The sequence below is a fragment of the Bos indicus x Bos taurus genome, chromosome X (genome assembly GCF_003369695.1).
Source record: "Bos indicus x Bos taurus breed Angus x Brahman F1 hybrid chromosome X, Bos_hybrid_MaternalHap_v2.0, whole genome shotgun sequence".
NCBI lineage: Eukaryota > Metazoa > Chordata > Mammalia > Artiodactyla > Bovidae > Bos > Bos indicus x Bos taurus.
This window is the reverse complement of record NC_040105.1, coordinates 19,388,757-19,408,508: the sequence shown is the minus strand read 5'-3', so window position 1 is coordinate 19,408,508 and position 19,752 is coordinate 19,388,757. Positions and strand designations below refer to the sequence as shown.

The following is a 19,752-nucleotide window of genomic DNA, read 5'->3' as shown; positions in this document are numbered from 1 at the left end:
GTCTAAGTTCAAACAGCTCATGTTCTATTAAATAGAGCATTATTCTTAGCTATCTGAATCTTTAATGTTGGGCCCTTTCACTTGAAACTGGTTGTCCTTGAGGCCACTTTGAATTTATGATAATAAAAGAAAACACGAGAAGGTAACTTATTCTCCTATTTGAGATTTCAGGAAAGTTTGCATCTAGTTATAATCTAAAATTATTTGCATAGAAAGAATAGGAATTGAAATACGGATCCATTTCTCAACACTGCAGATTGTTTTGGGTTCAAGTCTATTAGGATACTGTTTTGGCTTAACCTGATACCTGTAGAGATGCTAAGAAACAGATTTAACAATATCATTTAGAACCAAGACTCCAGGTTGAGCTCATGCACTCTGGCCTGCTGCCAGTTGCTGTCTGAGCCAAAAGCCAAAGATGAATATGTGAAGGGTGCAAACAATTTAACACTGTTCTTAGAAGCTATCCTCAAGAAACTAGAACGTAACAGCAGTCAATAACTGGGCCTTAAACTTCATTCTCACATAAGACTTGGGCCAAGAGATTCAGATATGCAGTCTATTAAGAGAAATCTTTGGATGAGATTTTGGTATATACAGCAAATGATTAGGTCTACAATTTTGTAGAGTTGGAGGGTGCTGAAATCATCAAGGAAGTAATGTATTTTACAAGTTGAGTGAAGAAAATCATTTCATTATCAGTTATGGTCCTTTAATCAGAAGAGGCTTTAAATAGTTCTAGGGGTAAAATGATTTTACCTGGAGTTTCATTAAACTTGAGATGCTTGATTAAATGAGTTATGGTGGTGAGGTAATATGGGTAATGTGATAATGGGAGCAAAAAATGTCTATTGCTAACAAAACTTGAGGAAATTTTCTCAGGCTATGAAGCTGGGAGAGATAGGCCTACAATATAAAAAAGAATGGGGTTCTTTAACCTCTCTGATAAAAACAGGTATGTATCCAAACAGTCTGTAATTAATTATTGACCACAGCAACCAAGTGAAGGGGCTCTCATCAGAATTTATGTTTTATTTTATTTTTAAAAGGCAACAAGGAATTCATAGTAAGATTTAAATTTAATAAATTTAAAATTAATAAATTCCTAATCCAATTCTTCTGTGTCCTGTTCTGCATGATGCCTTGCTAATTAAGCCAGATTTTGTGTTTTGCTTCCTGGCAGCCATCATCTAGCCAAGAACTAGCAGAATGAGGACCGGACCTTGTTTGGTTCAAACATGAAACTGATGGGGCTGACTTTAAATAATTTGTTTTATACAGTGTAAGCAGAAACCTCTCTAAAGCATGAGGGCGTATTAGTGAATCTTTTTTGTTTGTTTGCATAACTGATTAAACTTAAAACATTTATAAAATAAAAATTTTTTCCAAATGTTTAAACAATATTTTCACCATTAATAAAATTTATGAATTTAATCAGTTTCCTAGGAATTCCACTAAGTCACAAGCCCTATACATCAAATATTTTAAAGGCTTCCAGCACTTTAAAGGCACCACAGAACATAATAGTAAAAGCAAAATGGATTACTCTTGCACTTCAGCAATATAAAAGTGCAATATGTTTAGCCCTTTTGTTCAGTATTTCTGTCGTTATTTTTTGGAAGTCTTTTAATGATTAATTTCCTTTAATAGTTATGACTGTTCAGATCATCTACTTCATCTTGGGAGAGTTATGTAGCTAGTGGGCTTTGAGGATTTGGTTCATTTCATCTAAACTGTTCAACTTCAGTGCAGAGTTGTTCATAGCATTTCCTTATTATTCTTTAAATGTCTGTGAGGTTTGTAGTGATAACTCCTCTTTCATTCTTGACACTGATAGCTTGAGTCTTCTCTCCTTTTGCCCTTTGTCAGTCTCGCTAGACACTTTATCAATTTCTTTTTTGATTTTCTAAAAAGAGCTTTTCTTTTAAAATATTTTTAAATAAAGCTTTTAATTTGATTTTCTCTATTATGGCTTTTTTTCTGTTTTCAAATTTCATTTCTTCTCTCTATTGTCTTCCTTATGCCTGCTTATTTCTTGTTATTCTTTTTCTAATTTCTTGAGGTGGGAGCTTAGTTTTTAGATTTGACAACTTTCTCCTTTTCTTTCATTCATTGTTTCAACCTTGATGTGCAGCTTGTGAGATCTTAGTTCCATGACCAGGGATTGAACCTGCTTCCCAGTAGTGGAAGTGCTTAGTCCTAACCACTAGATCTCCAGGGAATCCACTCCCCTTTTCTGATATAAGCATTTATTGCTATAATTTTCCCCTAAACATACGTTGTGTTTACATCTTCATTCAATTTTCCTTGAGATTTCCTCTTTTATCTATGGATTTATTATTCAAAAAGGTGTTCCTTAATTTCCGAGAGGTTGGAGACTTACTTGTTAATTGTTGTTAATTTCCAGTGTGATTCCATTGTGGTTAGATAACATACATTGTATGATCACAGTTCTTTTATAATTAAAGTTCACCTTATGACCCAAGGTATGGTCTATCCTGATGACTGTCCCACTCATACTTGAAAAGAATATGTATTCTGCTATTTTGGGGAGAACATTGGTGGGTGGATAGTCATTCAGCACTCTATACTTTTGCAGAATTTTTGTTTAGTGGTGCTATAAATTACTGAGAGGGGTGCTGAAGATTTCAACTATGGTTATAGATTTGTCAATTTCTCTTTTTCAGTTCTGTTGGACTTTGCTTCTAGTATTTTGAATCTCTGTTGCTTGATGCACATACATTTAAGATTTTTCTGTCTTCTTAGTGAAGAGACACTTTCGAGGCCTGTTGTGGTAGAGAAGGAGCATGATTTTTTTGAAATGGTCTTCACAAAAATAACTACTAGTACAAATTGGTCAGGAAACACAAGTGTATTTTCCTCCTAGACTTCTTTATGGATTTGCATTCTATAAAATGGTTTAATATTTACAGACAAGAAAAGTCAAGATTTCATTTCTTCAACTTCTTAAAAACCACATAACTGTATTTAAGACAGTGGGTTTCAGCAGTTTTTGACTGTGACTCTATTTTAGGCCAGCAGATCCTGTGATGCATTTGTCCCCAGTTTCTAGTGGGAAATTAATTAGGTTATACTAATAGAATATGACTGTAAAAGTACTGTAGGGTGTGGATAATTCATAGTTCAGTTCAGTCGCTCAGTCATGTCCGACTCTTTGCGACCCCATGAATCGCAGCACGCCAGGCCTCCCTGTCCATCACAAACTCCCGGAGTTCACTCAGACTCACCTCCATCAAGTCAGTGATGCCATCCAGCCATCTCGTCCTCTGTCGTCCCCTTCTCCTCCTGCCCCCAATCCCTCCCAGCATCAGAGTCTTTTCCAATGAGTCAACTCTTCGCATGAGGTGGCCAAAGTACTGGAGTTTCAGCTTTAGCATCATTCCTTCCAAAGAAATCCCAGGGCTGATCTCCTTCAGAATGGACTGGTTGGATCTCCTTGCAGTCCAAGGGACTCTCAAGAGTCTCCTCCAACACCACAGTTCAAAAGCATCAATTTTTCGACACTTAGCTTTCTTCACAGTCCAACTCTCTCATCCACACATGACCACAGGAAAAACCATAGCCTTGACTAGATGGACCTTTGTTGGCAAAGTAATGTCTCTGCTTTTGAATATGCTATCTAGGTTGGTCATAACTTTCCTTCTAAGGAGTAAGCAATTTTTAATTTCATGGCTGCAGTCACCATCTGCAGTGATTTTGGAGCCCCAAAAAATAAAGTCTGACACTGTTTCCCCATCTATTTCCCATGAAGTGATGTACCATTAAAAAAAATTATGGGTAATATGAATTACAACATGCTAGAAGGTAAAGCCTGGGCTTCCCTGGTGGCTCAGATGAGAAAGAATCCACCTGCACTGCAGGAGACTTGGGTTCGATCCCTGGGTTAGGAAGATCCCCTGGAGAAGGGAATGGCTACCCACTCCAGTATTCTTGCCTGGAGAATTCCATGCACAGAGGAGCCTTGCAGGCTACAGTCTATGGGGTTGCCCATGCAACCCACAACTGAGTGACTAACACACACACACAGAAGGTAAAGCAAGTGACCTAAAGCAAACTAAAATCAATAGTCTAACAATAATTTATAATAAAAAGGCAACTGAAAACTATAGGTAACTTAAAATCTGATGAGGTACCAACACAGTATTCCTCCTGAAAGCTGTGGGAACCTGAACCACCTACACTTGGGTTTGTATGAGAAGAGCAAAACTGCATTGTTGGTTGCATGAATATCAGGCTTTTAGGAAAAATAGTGAATTGTAATATTCAGTGAACTCTACTAATGCATCATTTTATGGCTATTCAATGTATAACCTTTTAAAGTCATTTAGTAAGTTACTAGGAAGCAATATATAATCACGAGGGAAAATTAAAGTCTCTGGAATTATGTGGTATTTGCCTGTAAGAATCAAAGGAAGGTCTATCATTTCTACATCAAGCCTCAGTTACTAAGAGCCATTTACTAAATTTGAGAATGACTGCTCTAGTGAAGTGTTCCAGTGGGAAACACTTGTCGCAGTCCAGGCTGTTCCCATGTAGGGCTTTGCCAGTGCTACCATGAATTTGGCATTAACACTCTAGAAATAATGAAGTCATCCATGGGAACCAGGAAATACATATGATATGAACAGAATCACATTTAGAATGGATATCTAACACATCTGCACGCACCCTGGTGAGGAGAAGATTCACATCACACTGTACCACGGCTGTCATCTAGGTGAGTAAAGTCAAAGTGTGGAGAAAGTGGTTGTTATAAACTGTTAGCTCAGAGACGGTTATTTAGCCACTGAAAATAACTGCTCTCTTATTTTAATTACATTGATCCTGAAACAATGCAGCTAAGTCAGGCCTATACTAGACAAACCAACCTTTATAATTGCAGGCAAATTATAAATGTTTATAGGCTGACAATACAGCATATTTTTCATCTTTGTGATAATACTAGCTCTGGCTTCTCTAACAGATGGTAAAATCCTTATGAGCAGATATGGCTTTATTCATCTAAAAATGTGAGTTTTGGAGCCAGACTGCTTGTACTTACATTTCAAGTCTGCTACTTTCTGCCCGTATGACCATGGGCAAGGTAAACTCTGTATTTCAGTTCTTCAAAACTGAAGAATGGAAGAACTTCTGAGTAGCAACCTCAGAAGGTCAATTTGAGGATTCAATGAGATATAAGTTCAATGAGTATATAAGCACTTAGCATAGGAACTTAGTAAGCAATAGGTAAATGTTAGCTATTATTAGTAACAGCAGTGACAGTATTATTATTTATATATATTCCACAATACTTATTGTGCCTTAAAGATAGTTTGGCACACTAGAATTGCTGTTGAGTCTCTGCTAAATTATGTTGTTTTAGAGGGGCAATTTGAAACAGTTGGGACAAGGATAAATACTTCTACATATTTAATTTTCAAATAAACAAATAAAAGCCTTTGAGATTTAAATATTTCAAAGAAAAATATTTTCCCCTTACTTTCTCATTAGTGTGTGTCTGCAGAAAAAAGTCTAAACGTGAGCAAGTGGGGTAAGGTGGTAATGGGAGTAAATATTAAATCAAGAAATCTTCCATTTACATGAAATAACAGCATAGAATTGAACACATTTACTGTTGGTGGTAGTCCTGCCCATTCTACCAATGTTCAAATCCCAGCTCTACCATTTTACTTATTAATCCAATGTGCCCCAGCTTCCTAATCTATAAAATGGGGATAATACTAGCACCTTCCTTCTAAGTTTTTTTATGAGTATTGAGTTAAATATTACAAATTACTTAGAATAGTGTCTGTTTCATAATGTTTATTTAATTGCTAAATTAAAAAAAAAAAAAAAAAGATGTCTTTTAACAGATTTCCACCACCTTCCCCCAGAAGCTCAACCAAAAATCCTGCCACAGTTTGATGGAAATAGCTAAAAGGACTTATCATAAGTAAAACAGTAACTGAATGTTTGCAGTTATACCCTAAATAGCTAAGACAAGCCACACAAATGTTGGACTGTTAGGAAACGAATCATCCAGACTTTTTAACACCTACTCAAAGTCTGTTTTAAGTCACCTAAAATCACATTATTCAGTTTATGAAAGTACACTTGCAGGTTGTCTAGATCCATTATCAGATTTTACTTTTCTGGCATCTCAGTGTGTAGATTTAAAACAAACTATCACTTTGTTTATGGATTTACTTCATCAGCTTTAATGTGAGAGTTAAGATGTCATATGTATATCATATTAAGGATTTAAAAAAGCTCTGAATCTAATCATTCCTTATCTAAAGCCTTTACCACTACATCTGGATTTCACACACACACACGTACACATACACACACACCAGATACTGCTGTCTGCCCTTCCTTCATGGGCTAGCAGGTCAGAAGAGGGTTTCCACAGCTAACAACTCCCACATTTTCAGGCAGAGGATCAGTGAGTAGGCAAACTAACGTTATACTCTTTTGAAAAATACCATCACATGCTTAGCAGACAGCCATACTGTGACCTCTATAATGAGAGGTCAGGGATAAGAAGAGAGCAAAAACTAGTTGGAGTGGAAGAGGCAAGGCTAGGCTGAGGGGGTTACCCTGGTGGCACCTGTGGAGCAGGGCAGTGCTGTAAATCGGTCCCATAAAAGGTGCAAACTGGGACCTGCTTTGACAGGGAGCCCAATGTGGTGAGTATAAATTTCTAGGTGCTTCCAATACTCTTATAGGTGGATGGATGGTAAGAGTTAGGCTCCACATGGTCTGTTGCCTGTACTGGTAAACCAGCCAAATCCTTCTTGGAGGAGGTGCCGATAAGGGCAGAGTCCCAGTCTTTGGAGTAAAATGGTAATTGATAAAACAAAGTAGAATTTAGTCATGTGGACTAGACAAACATGACAGAAGACATTCAGAGTCCTACATCTCTGCCCAGGCATATGGGACACTGAACCTATGGTAATAAGTTCCTGGTGATTCCCACTATGAATACACCCCAACTGAAGGCCTGCTTGTGCTGGACGGGACTAGCCAAGGACGTGGAGGTGGCTGTTTTTGCAGACTGAGGACTGCAGACTGTTTTGCAATTGAGAGATACTGAGAAAGGCATTAAAGTTCCTGTCACATTCACTCACTCGTTCATTCATTTACTCATCACAGTTTTATTGAGCACTTATAAGGTACTAGACCTAGACGAGGTACTAAAATATAGTGCTGAACAAAATGGAGAAACTATCCTTTCCTGCCATGGACTTGGACATGCTCTCCCTACCATGTATAGTGAAGAAAGACACTAAGCTGATAATCATGCAAATGAACCATAAAGTTTTCCAAGAAGTTATATAGGGTACTAAGAGACTATAATAGCAGAAACTGATTTAATTTAGGGAGTAGGGATCAGATAAAAATCTCTCTGCAATCTCAGCTTTAGATAGGAGCCAGCCAGAGGTAAAGACCGAATAGAAGCATTCTCAGTAGAGGGAAAGAGAAAGTGTTAGTTGCTTAGTTGTGTCTGACTCTTTGAGACCCCATGGACAAAGAATATGCCAAAAATGAAAGAGGAGGCAAAGACTGGTGGATGATTAGGGTAGTTAAGGCAAAGAGAATGATTTCCTTTCAGATAAGTTTAAGAAAAATACATAAACTAGAATAACAAACATGGAATTAATAAAAATAAAATTATGTATTTTACAATACCATAAACTTCTAAATTGTCTTTACTATTATATAAACATTTCTGCTATAATTGCTAAGAGGAATGAGTCACACTGAAGTCAAACTGTATTTGCCTGGCTTTGTGTATTTTTATTAGGCTAATTTCCAGAATACAGTAATGAGGATTTTAATCTAGGAGCTTAAAAAGAAACACCCTACACCCCGCCCCCCAACACACACAGCTTTAGTAAATTTTTTAAGGGTATTTATTGCTGATATGATCCTGCTACAAAATTCAACTAAATTTTTCTCTAAATTTCAACTCAGACCACATAGAACTAGTATTATAGCAGAGACAGCAGCCTACGAAACTCCGTATTCTATCTTTATAGTCCTCTTCCACTTAAGTTCTATTTCATTAAAAAGAGCTGTATCATCCAAAGGAATAATTGGTAAGAATGAAGATAATGGTTCATTATGAAGGTAAGTGAATTATATATTGATACTGATCTTGTGTTTAAAAAAATTAACATAAGGAAACGTCCTTTTATTTTAAATAAGTACATATATACAGACTAAAAAAAAAAAACCAAAAAATTCTGTGAAATGTAAAAAGCAATCATTTACGTATATGTTATTTTGCCTCCCAAATCCAGGCAATTTAACTATAATACCCTGTAGTCTTTGTAATAGATAACGCTGAATAACTGCTTGAGTTTTATAACAGCAGCGGCTCTGTATGTTTTTTTGAACTTAATAAAAAATAGTAACAAAGAGCAAAAGAGAAACCTGGGTAGAAATCAATCCAGTTACTAAAAATGCTACTAATATCAGCATATGAGCACACACAGTTCTTTAAGTAAAACCTTTCCAAAACTCACTCATTAGTTATTAAAGCTCAAATTCCTATGTGTATGCAATACCTACGGAGGACCAAGGCAGAGTGTGGAAAGATCCCTAGTGGTTTGGATCCTAGTCCTTACTCTTGCACTTTTTTGCAACATGGCTTTGGGTTAATCAATTAACCATTTCGAGCTGTCATTTGCAAATACAGTTGTCAGATCAGATCAGATCAGTCGCTCAGTCATGTCCGACTCTTTGAGACCCCATGAATCGCAGCACGCCAGGCCTCCCTGTCCATCACTAACTCCCGGAGTTCACTCAGACTCACGTCCATCGAGTCAGTGATGCCATCCAGCCATCTTATCCTCTGTCGTCCCCTTCTCCTCCTGCCCCCAATCCCTCCCAGCATCAGAGTCTTTTCCAATGAGTCAACTCTTCGCATGAGGTGGCCAAAGTACTGGAGTTTCAGCTTTAGCATCAGTCCTTCCAAAGAAATCCCAGGGCTGATCTCCTTCAGAATGGACTGGTTGGATCTCCTTGCAGTCCAAGGGACTCTCAAGACTCTTCTCCAACACCAGTGAGGTTTAAAAATACGTAAATGTGGAAACTCCCTTGATAACTGCAAAAGTCCTAAATTAATCAACTAAGGTCCTCAAAGGAACTTAAGTCTAATAAACAACTCATCAATAAATGTTCTTTCTTTCTGAACACCGGTCATAGGCATTTAACATACTCTTTGGGATTAACAATTATTTAGCTTTTTTAAAAACAAGAGACCAGAGTTAGAAACTGTTCAGCCTTTCACTCTGAAATTAGTGGGTCAGTGTTACATGGGAGGATTTCCTCCATGATTAACAATATTCTTTACCCTGTACTGTCTCTCTGTCAAAAATTAGCTGGGATAAATATCTATCTGGGAAATATCATGTTACAAACTCAGGATATAGAATAAAAATAGGAGGCAAAAGTAGGCTCTTCCCTTTTTCTTGGAATAAATTTCTAGAAATAAAGTTACTAGACCAGGTTCTTCATGTGCTCATGCTCAATCGCTCAGTCGTGTCCAACTCTTTGCGACCCTATGGACCGTAGCCTACCAGGCTCCTCTGTCCATGGGATTCCCCAGGCAAGAAGACTAGAGTGGGTTGCCATTTCCTCCTCCACGGGATCTTCCTGACCCAGGGATCGAATCTGCGTCTCTTGTATCTCTTGCATTGACAGGTAGATTCTTTACCACTGTGCCACCTAAACAATGCCTTTCAGAAAGGTGCTAACAATATACCAGTTTTACCTTTTGCTATCTTCCATAATTTATTTAGTCAAAATCCATAAGACTCACAGCTATTTTTCCTTCCTCACACAGTATATTCCTGTCCCAGTGTGCACGACAGGATGGCACAGGCTGAGTGTTTGAATGAACCTTCAATTGCTTACCATTCCTCTTAGGATAAATCCAAACCCTTTAATAGTTTACAAGCTCTGGGTGAAGTGGCCTCTTCTTCCCTCTCTAGCCTCATCTCTCACTACCAACTCCCCTTTCGAATAGGCCAGCTGTCTCTTATGTTTCGATCGTTGTTCAGGCTATTACTTCTGACTGGAATGCCAGATTCTAGAAGGAGCTGAGTGTTAAGAGAGCATTTCTGACAAGTAAGAACAAAAGTGTCTCCTGTCACACAGTTCTGAGTATTGATTTCAGAACAACTTCAAATGTTTGTGGAAAAAATAATAACCTGATTACTCAGTTATTCAGAGTAGCAGGTTTTGATAAGGGCACTATTCTTGTGGAGGAAGATGCCGGGGGTATATAACTGGGGACAAGAGACAATAGAGAACAATTGCCATAGAGAACTGCACTCCTACATCAACCCAAATAAATGAAAATATTTTCCTACACTTCAGTTTTAGGAGAGAATAACAAGTAATAAGATATTTAAAAGATATACTCAGGAAAGCAACTCAAATTTAAGTTGTTAAATCTTTCACATCTTGTACATCTAGATGGTCTATCTTCCACAACAGTAACATCAATTTTTTTTGATGCTGTGAACATGAAGCACTGTTGCTCAAATTACTTAAAAACCTGTAGCCATGTTTTTCATGGTCTTCTAACAAGAAGCACAATAAACTTCCTTCTAACCAAAATGTCATAAAATGGGTCGATTTTGTGAATTGAATGTTTGGGTCAGTAAGATTATCAGCCTCCACGCTACCATTGTCCTAATCTCTCATCATCCATCTGGTCTGAGCTTAATGGCCCTGCCTTTGGCCTCACATCTCTTGATGGATGCTCTCAGCACTAGAGAGATCCTATAGGCCAATCTCATCATGCAAGTCCCCAGGACGAAATTCTTCACTAGCTCTTCATTACTGCAGCAAAAAGCCTAAGTATTTTATCATACAATTCCCCACTTAGCTCTCTAGGGGCCCATCTACTGCCCTTTCTCACATGCTTTCCCTCAATTTTTAGTGAACCGGTAACTCCGAGCCACATAAAATTGCTGGAACATACCGTTCACACACATTGGTAGCACACCTTCATATGTCTCACCACAAAAATACTGCTGCTCATCTTTCACTCTTTACCCATATGCTCCTCATTCTGAAGCCTCTTCTCACTCCCCAAGCAAAGGCCCTTCTTCTCCTACACTCTTACACTGCCTTACTACAAATTGTATTAGAACTCTTGGTGTGTCTTTCTTTCCATATAATGGGGTGCTATCTATGTCTTTTCACATCTTTACTTCAAGAATCATGGTCCAAGTCTACTGTACAACAGATGTTCATTTTTAAATGAAATCATAAATATATTAAAAATCCTATTTTTAATGTTGAACTTTACAGCTATTCATTTACTGTATATTATCACAATAACTGATCAGCTAATTAATTATTATTCTCCATCAGTTCTGTGCATAGGAAGTTATGAAGTTATATCTTTAAAAATATAAGCTGCTACAACATATGCACTCACTGAATATATGAATTGAGGGACAAATCAATAAGTCATCAATTTTTTAAAAATGTTTTTTCAGGGTATAAAATCTAAATTTAGGATTTTTTGTGAAAATCTGACAAGAGGATAAAAATAAATAATCTGGAATTTACCAAAAAGAGTCAATTGCCAGTCTGCCAATAAAACTGTCATCACAGAGTCTTTAAAAGTGTACTTACATGGTACAGTGTGGCTTCTGGCACAGGTGTGCCCATGATGTCTTGTCTCAGTGCATCCATTTGCAAACTAGGTAGCAACGAATAGTGAGTCGGGCTACTACTCTTATCACCCTTCTTTTTAGACTTCTTCCCTGTGTCTTTTTTGCTGTTTCTCTGAAACATGTACTCTTCTTGAGCAATTTTTTCATTGCTCATATATCGGAGTAGAGAGTTTTCTAAATAAAAAAAGATAAATACACCAATGTAGATATGCAAATATTCCAAACTTACCATCCTTAAAGTGTACTATTAGATTTCATTTCAGAAATGTAACTTGATTTCCTTTATGAAACACCTTTGTAGTAAAAATATGGAGAATCTTAATTATTTGGGATCACAGGACAACAGGAAGTTGATACCCTATAGAGTATTTCTCCAAGTTTAGCTCTGAACCAACCATATCAGAATTACCTGCAGAACCTGAATCATAAGTTTCAGATGTGTGGCTCATAAAATTTTTAACAAGTTCTCGCAAGGAGATTTTGCTAAAATCTGACAACAAACATCCTAGGGAGCATCCTTGGAGAAGTTAAAAGCCCACATTATGGACCAATAGTGAGGAAACTTAGTCCAAAAAATTTATGCTTAAATCGATAGCCAGAACTCTACTTCATAAAGACTTTATTCCCCAAGATGTTACCATCATATCAAGTCCCAAAAGGGTGACTCAGAAAAGGCATACAAGTGTTTCTTTCCTAAAATATTTTTCTTGATTAACTCTATAAAACAGAAGAGGTTAGAAACTGAAGTTTGGAAAATGGAGTGAATACATAGATGTAAAGTAATCTCAATGCTCCTATATTTACCAACATTTTCAGAAATGCTCGCTCCATAAAACAAGTGTTAAGACTAATGAAGCAGATATTCATGCTTGCTTATTTCTGTGTGGTCTGTGGATCTGTGCATTAATGAAATAAATTTTGCACACAGGCTAGAAATAACAGGCAAATGGGTTAAACATGTTTTAAAGGAAGCTTTGTGAAGTCATGTTCTATGAAGAGTTTTTTTTTTTTTGCTTTGTTTCTGTTTTTCATCTATAACTTCACGGATCTTATTTCAGAAAATGGAAGTAGCAGCATGACCCACTGGGCCCACCATATCCATCCACACTTGGTTCAATCCCATTTAGTAGTGAAATTTCCCGTTGCCTTCTTTACTGCTCACCTCAATAGCAGGAATAAGTGAACATAAAAACTTACTTTTAGTAGATACTTCAAGTGTAGCCCACCCCCAAGTAAGAAGATAACCCTGAACAGCAAACAGGAGAGAAAAAAGCAAAGCAGGTTTTTTTTTCTTCCATTTTTATATGGTTTTCTTTTAGAGACACTGGCCCAGTTTCTACTAGCTTTTACCCATGTACTTCAAAACTCATTTTAAGGTTATATTAATACAAAAATAGTGAGGGTGGCATTGCGGACCAATGGGGACTGATCACAAACACTTCCTATTCATTGAATTTAATTATTTTATGCAGTTTCACACTTCTGACCTTGTTTTCCAAGTATTAAATTTCAAATAACAGATATTAATTTTTTACACTGTACTTATCTACCCTAAATCCCTTAGGAGGCATTCGGAGAAGATATTTATTTAATAATCGATCAAGACAGTTAAAGGTTGGTCTGAGTCGGTTTGGATATATCATAAAAATCAATAAGAGAATGAATAGTTTTTCACTGAAGCCATAACATCCTATGTAAAAAAACATTTAAATCTGCTTTTTGTTTCAACAACCCAGCCTACACTGAAATTCTAGAACACTTACCTCTTCTACTATCTCTCTTCATCTTATTTGGATCTTCATAGTCCCCCACCCAATTATATTCCACTGGCATAGATATAGGTCGTAGCTTGCCTAAACACAGAGAACAAAATTCACATCACATTGTTTTTCTTCCCCATGAATGCTCAAACTTAAACTGACTTTTAGCTACAGTCTGCAAAACACACTCACTCATATGCAACATTATGGTTGGCATTTGTGAAGATGAAAAATATGTGTGTTTTGAGCCAGAAGGTGAAACTGCCTGTGGCAATTGGCCAGGTGATAATGCAAACTTAAGGCACTTTTTATAAGTAATACAGAACAGCCTAGGTTTGCTCTCTTAGGAGCCCTAGACTTTAAGAATGTGGTCCTTTACAAAGAGGACCATTATTTTAGTGACTTCATTTTCTATAACTGGATCTGTCTTATTCCTCAATGTCCAAGTATCTTTATCTTGATAGGCAATCTTCAAGACAGTAGCCCCTTGTATTTAATGTTGGAACACAGTATTAACTTCCCATCTTCACTGCTTCCTAATTCCTATCTGCTTTTTAGATACTACCATGCTTCAGCAATGCGGCTAGATTCTTTTCTACGGCCTAAAGCTGGGTCTGCCCTTGAGCATCTCTTTTGCTATTATGAACTCTAGTTTCCAGATTCAAGTAATCACTGCTTTGGTCTGTCCCATTTTCCTCTGGGTCTGTGTTCTTACTAAACAGCATTTTATTTTAGCAAGCAGAACTCATGACATAGACTTTAAGGATAGCTTTTTGGTGAGGATGATCAATTGATTTCTGATCAATTCAGAATTTATGAAGCACAAAATAGCCAAAAGAAAAATCACTCACAAGTTTAAAAAGGACACCTAGCACAACACCTAATTCTCAAAATTATAAGAAATAAACCATTACCCTCATTTTGCCAGATGAAGGGTCTGGGACAGCATACACAATTTACCCAAGAACACACAGTAAGTGTGTAGTACCAGGGCTCAAATCTAGGCATTCAAATCGTACTTCTGCAATAACTTTTGGTAACTTCAATATTCACCCACTCATATTCTGGGCTCTCAGTTTTTTGAGATTCTCTCCTCCACCCATTCTAGTGGTCATATGCTTAATCTTGTCACCTGAAAAGGCAGTAATTCTTCCCAGTATCCCACTTTTCAACTAAAACCTGTATTTTTAGCATATCGTCCACAGCACTCTAACAATTCCTCCTTTAATCTACCAATCTTCCCACCTTTCAACACCTCTTGGTCACAATATGTTCTCATCACTCTCCCCCTTGGCTAGATAAATTTCACAATCAAATTGTTACAGACATTCCACATATTTCGTTAAAAAATCCATTAAGATACTTCTTCCTCATTATGTTGTTAAGGGAAAATGTGACAACTTAATGGCATTTTGCCAACACAGTTTATTCAGTATATTTTACTAAGCTCTTTGAAATTTGAGATGAACTAGACATGATAAAATTATTAATGACCCACAAATGAAGTATTTACTTAATGACTTCCTTACAAGGTGTGCAAATGACTTCATAAATGATCACTTCAGTTTCCAAATTTTCATGGGGTAGATCTCTGTAATTTTACAGAGAGAATCTGGGTGAGCTGATGTAGGTGACACACGATCATAAGCCTTGCAATATCTCTCTGCTACTGTCTCATAGTTAAATTATTCTGTTACTTGGCTTTTCATATCTGTTGCACATCTGGAGTATTTTAACCAGGATCTCTATAGAGGTGCCAATTGTGCACTGTATTTCTTACTGTAGAATACTAAATGTAGAAGAGGTCAAAGATAGATACTTCTGGATTTTGTTTGAATTTTATTCTGAAATTAATGGCAAGTAGCTTTTTAAAAAATATGAACTATATTTAGCTGCAACTAAACACAAACAGAACACAAAATACAATTTAAAGAATATTTAGCACTGGGAACTATAATTCAATATCTTGTAATAATCTATAATATATATAGATGAATCACTTTGATGTACAACTAAACCTAACAAAACATTGTAAATTACACTTTGATTTTAAAAATGATTAAAAAATAAAATAAAGATATACTAAATTAAATTAAAAACACTGAGTGTCAGCAGATAGAAGTTTTAGAAAGTCCAAGAACAAGCCAAACTGAACAGCATATTGTAAGGGACATGTATAAATTGATAAGAAATATTCTAAAAAAGCAAAGAAACAATAAATAGACAATTCAGGAGAAGAGTAGCACCAGCGAGATACAGTAGGACAGGGATCTACTGTTGGAAGCAAAGACATGGGGTAATATTCCAATTACTGGCAGGTTACTCGAAGAATCAACCATGTGATTAGAGGCTTGGAAATTCCAGTCCTAGTCCCAGCCTCTAGAGACTGGAGCGGGCTGGGGAGTGAGTTTAATTACCAAGGATCAATTATTTAGTCAACTGTGTCTACACGATGAAACCTCCATACAAATCAAAAGGACAGGGTTTGAAGAGTTCCCAGGCAATGAACAGAAGGAGAGTTCAGGAGAGTGGCACCCTAGGGAGGGCACAGAAGCTCTAAGCTCTTGCCCCATGTCTTTCACTATGCATCTATCCCATCCAGCTATTCCCATGTTATATGCTTTATAATAAACTGGTGATCTATTAAAAAAAAAAGAATATTGACAACGATGGAATGCCTTACAATGATCAAATACTATTTCAATATGAAACTATGCTTTAATAGCAGTGTACAGAACTGTCTGAAAATAAACTGACTTTTTCCTTAGCCAATAAAGTATTTTCAATGCAATTACACATGCTATGGTGCTCTGTGGCAGAGTTAACTGCTTGCTCTACTGGGCTCCCTTAGCTCCTTGGTATACACAATCCTTAATTATACTGTATTCTATCTTTCTGTTTATAGGTTTTTCCTACTTTTTGGCAGGAACTGGGTCTTATATATCTTTGTTATGAAAGTTCCTGGCAAGGATTCTGACCCAGTGTGGGTATTCACTAAATTTCTTTTGAACGCTTGAATGAAAGGATGCTAGACATTTGGGAGATTACTGGGCTGTTCACTGGATCCTACTCCTTTTTTTCTCACTCAAGGGCATCTCTTGAACAATTCTACCTTACTTTCTCTTGTAGCATCAATTTCCCTTTTCTACCCGTGATTCCCATTAGCATACAAACATGCTGTAATGTCTACAGTCTTAAAAAATAAACAAACCTCTCTTCGCTAACAGCCACCCCATTACCCCTTTCTCTGGCCCCCTTTACAGAAAAACTCCTAGAAGTCTCATTTTGATTTTCAGTCTCCAATTTCTCTCCTCTTTTTTCCCCTAGCTTTATTGAAGTATTATTGACAAATTAAAATGTTACACATTAAGGCTGTACAGAATGACTTTTTGAGGTGTGAAATGTGATTGTATGTATACACACGAACACATTGTGAAATGATTACAGCAAGCAGGTTATGATATCCTTCACCTCATACAGTTACCATCTGTGTGTGCATGTATGACTGTGTCGACTGTGTGGTAAGAACACTTAAGATCTAATCTACTCTTTTAGCAAAATTCAAGTGTATATAATGGAAAACATCACAGCGGTTCTTCAAATAATTACAAATAGAACTTCTGTAGGATCCAGCAACCCTACTTCTGGGCATATTTTGAAAGGAAATGAAATCAGTATCTCCAAGAGTTCACATTCATTGTAACATTGATCACAATAGCTAAGATATGTAAACAATCCAAGTGTTCATCAATAGATGAATGAATACAGAAAACGTGGTGCATGAGCACACACACACACACACACACACAGGAATATTACTCTGCCATAAAAAGGAAATCTTGCCATCTATGATGGCATGGATGAAGCTGAAGGACATATGCTACATGAAATTAGCCAGGCACAAAACACAAATGCTGTATGATCTCACTTACATGTAGAATTTCCTCTTTTCTTTGAATCTTCTCCAATTAAGATCTTGCCCCTCAACTCCCCTAAAACTACTATTGTCAAGGTTACTAGTGCTTCCATGTTGCTAAATCCAAAAGACAATTCTCAGAACCCTTGACTTTTCTTATCTGCAACATTTGACACAGAGGATTATTCTTTTCTTGAAATACATTCTTCACTTGGCACCCAGGATACTATCTTTCTCTGGTTTTTGTCCCCTCTTCTCTTACTAAACTCAAATGCATACTTTAGAGCTCAGCAAAAATGTCATTTCCTCAGGGATATTCTTGTTGAACTTGTTCTAGGTTGGGTATCTCTGTATTTGTTTTTCTTTCATAATTTTTTTCATAGTGTGTCACTTATAGTCAAGTAAGTATTTATTAAATTAGTTGCTTGAATTCTGTCACCATTCTATAATGTAAATTTCACAAGGGAACAGAAATTTCTCTGTTGTTCACCATGGTATCTCTATCATTTACCACAGTGACTTAAACATAGTTAACAGCTCAATATTTGTTAACTGATGACCTGTTAAGAAAGTAAATAGGGGACCTTCCTCATACGTTGGAGTTAAAAATGGTCCAAGCTATACAGTTAGTTTCTATTTTCAAAGTTTCCTTTCCCTTTCTTCCTGTCAGCTTTCCATTCCCCCTCCCCCTCACTTTCCCTCCCTTTCTGACCAACCACTTTCATTATTCTAACAAACTGAGCCTGACAAAGCTGTGTGCTAATCAAGCAGAACTAGAAATCCTGCCTCCTGATTTCTTATCTAGAAACATCTCCATATTAAACTACCCATGGTGCATGTTGAAATACTACTGAATTGCTGCCTTTTTCAGTCGTATCCCTCCCCTACATTTTTAAAACTCTGGCCCCAACATGCTAAAATCATTACGTTTCAGGATGATATACAGCATCTGAGAAGTAATCTTCTCTATTACAGTTGCCAAAGAACTGGGGGAAAAAAGGCTGCAGAGAAATTTCTCTTTATGTCTGATGTACCTTTTAATTGCTCACAAAAGAAGCTTTCTCTAGAAAAATACATGCACACACAAATACACATCTGTTCTGAATATTTTAGCCAATATTTTGATGAAAATGAGTATAGTAAGGAATGTTAAGTTATAAGCATGTCACATACACCCATCAAACTCCCCACATACCAGACAGAAAAATTACTTTCAGATGGTTGACTGCATTTCTAGGAAAACATCCCGAGGTTATTTAAGGTAGAGAATCACACATTTAAAGAGGAGTAAAACTGAATTAAATGGAAAGTCAGTGCTTTTTAAAGGATAAAGGCAACATATCTGGATCTAATAAAATAAGTAAGAATGGGCACTTTGATCTCTAGGGCCATATTTTAAAATGTTCACTTCTAGATAAAAGAGTTTGGGAGGAAAAACTGGCTTGTAAACATCACAATGTGATGATTATTTAAGTACTGGATTTAACACCTTATAACAATATAAATCAAATACAAACCTGATGATTATTAACTTGAAATCTTTTTGGTTGCATTAATAGAGAAGCAAAACAAAATATAATTTCAAAGAATAAGCTATATCTTGTTTGTGAATTTTCTTACTGCTCCCTAAAAGTGATCTAGACTTTAAATGGGGAGTCACATAAAAATTGTTGAAGGAGAAAATTTTGAACCGCATCAAAAATTATAGGGAATTTTGAACACTTGATTCCAAGGCGAATTACATTTTGAACCAAATTACATTCTGCCAAGAAAGCAAATGTGCTGTACACACTGGAGTACAGAAAGGCAGGCTATTTCAGCTGAAATGTTGCCACTGTGCATAGAGACTATTCCTCTACATTAGAGGCATGTGGGAGGTCTGGGAAGAATTCAGTGGTTTAAATACTAAGTGGCAAAACAGTTCTGGGTTCTCTTCTGAAGGCTCTGGTGGGTAAAAAAGCAATGAGCTATGCTAAATACTTTTGCCTCCTGCTGTGCTCAGCAATACAGCTGTGGGAAAGAAGGATGATGTGGGGTAAATATTATTTGGTTAAAAACATCCCATTTTCCAGTTAAATATGACAATAGAGCAAAATATTTTTTAAAACAGTAGAGATGAAAAACTTGACACACACCCCAGTTAATTTCTTAGGATTTCATTGATAATCAATGTTGGAGTCAGCCTGTGAACGTAGACTTTGTAACTTCATTATATTAAAACTTGACACACACCCCAGTTAATTTCTTAGGATTTCATTGATAATCAATGTTGGAGTCAGCCTGTGAACGTAGACTTTGTAACTTCATTATATTAAGTTGCCTCAGTGATGAATTGAAGACCATTGCATTATACAAAGATTCAATTCATTTTTCT

General features: G+C 36.7%; 1 protein-coding gene across 6 annotated transcripts in view; it reads right to left on the bottom strand.

The window, feature by feature from the left end:
• The window catches only part of CNKSR2 (connector enhancer of kinase suppressor of Ras 2), a 285,915-nt gene that overhangs the window by 80,219 nt on the left and 185,944 nt on the right, over nt 1-19,752 (bottom strand). For 4 of the 6 annotated variants that reach the window (XM_027533486.1, XM_027533488.1, XM_027533490.1 and 1 more), the window contains 2 exons: nt 13,466-13,555; nt 11,662-11,876 (listed from right to left, as the gene is read on the bottom strand). In XM_027533486.1, the coding sequence (XP_027389287.1) occupies nt 11,662-11,876; nt 13,466-13,555 (305 nt within the window). The remainder of the gene's footprint in view (nt 1-11,661; nt 11,877-13,465; nt 13,556-19,752) is intronic. The other 2 variants (XM_027533487.1, XM_027533489.1) reach the window with 1 other exon arrangement.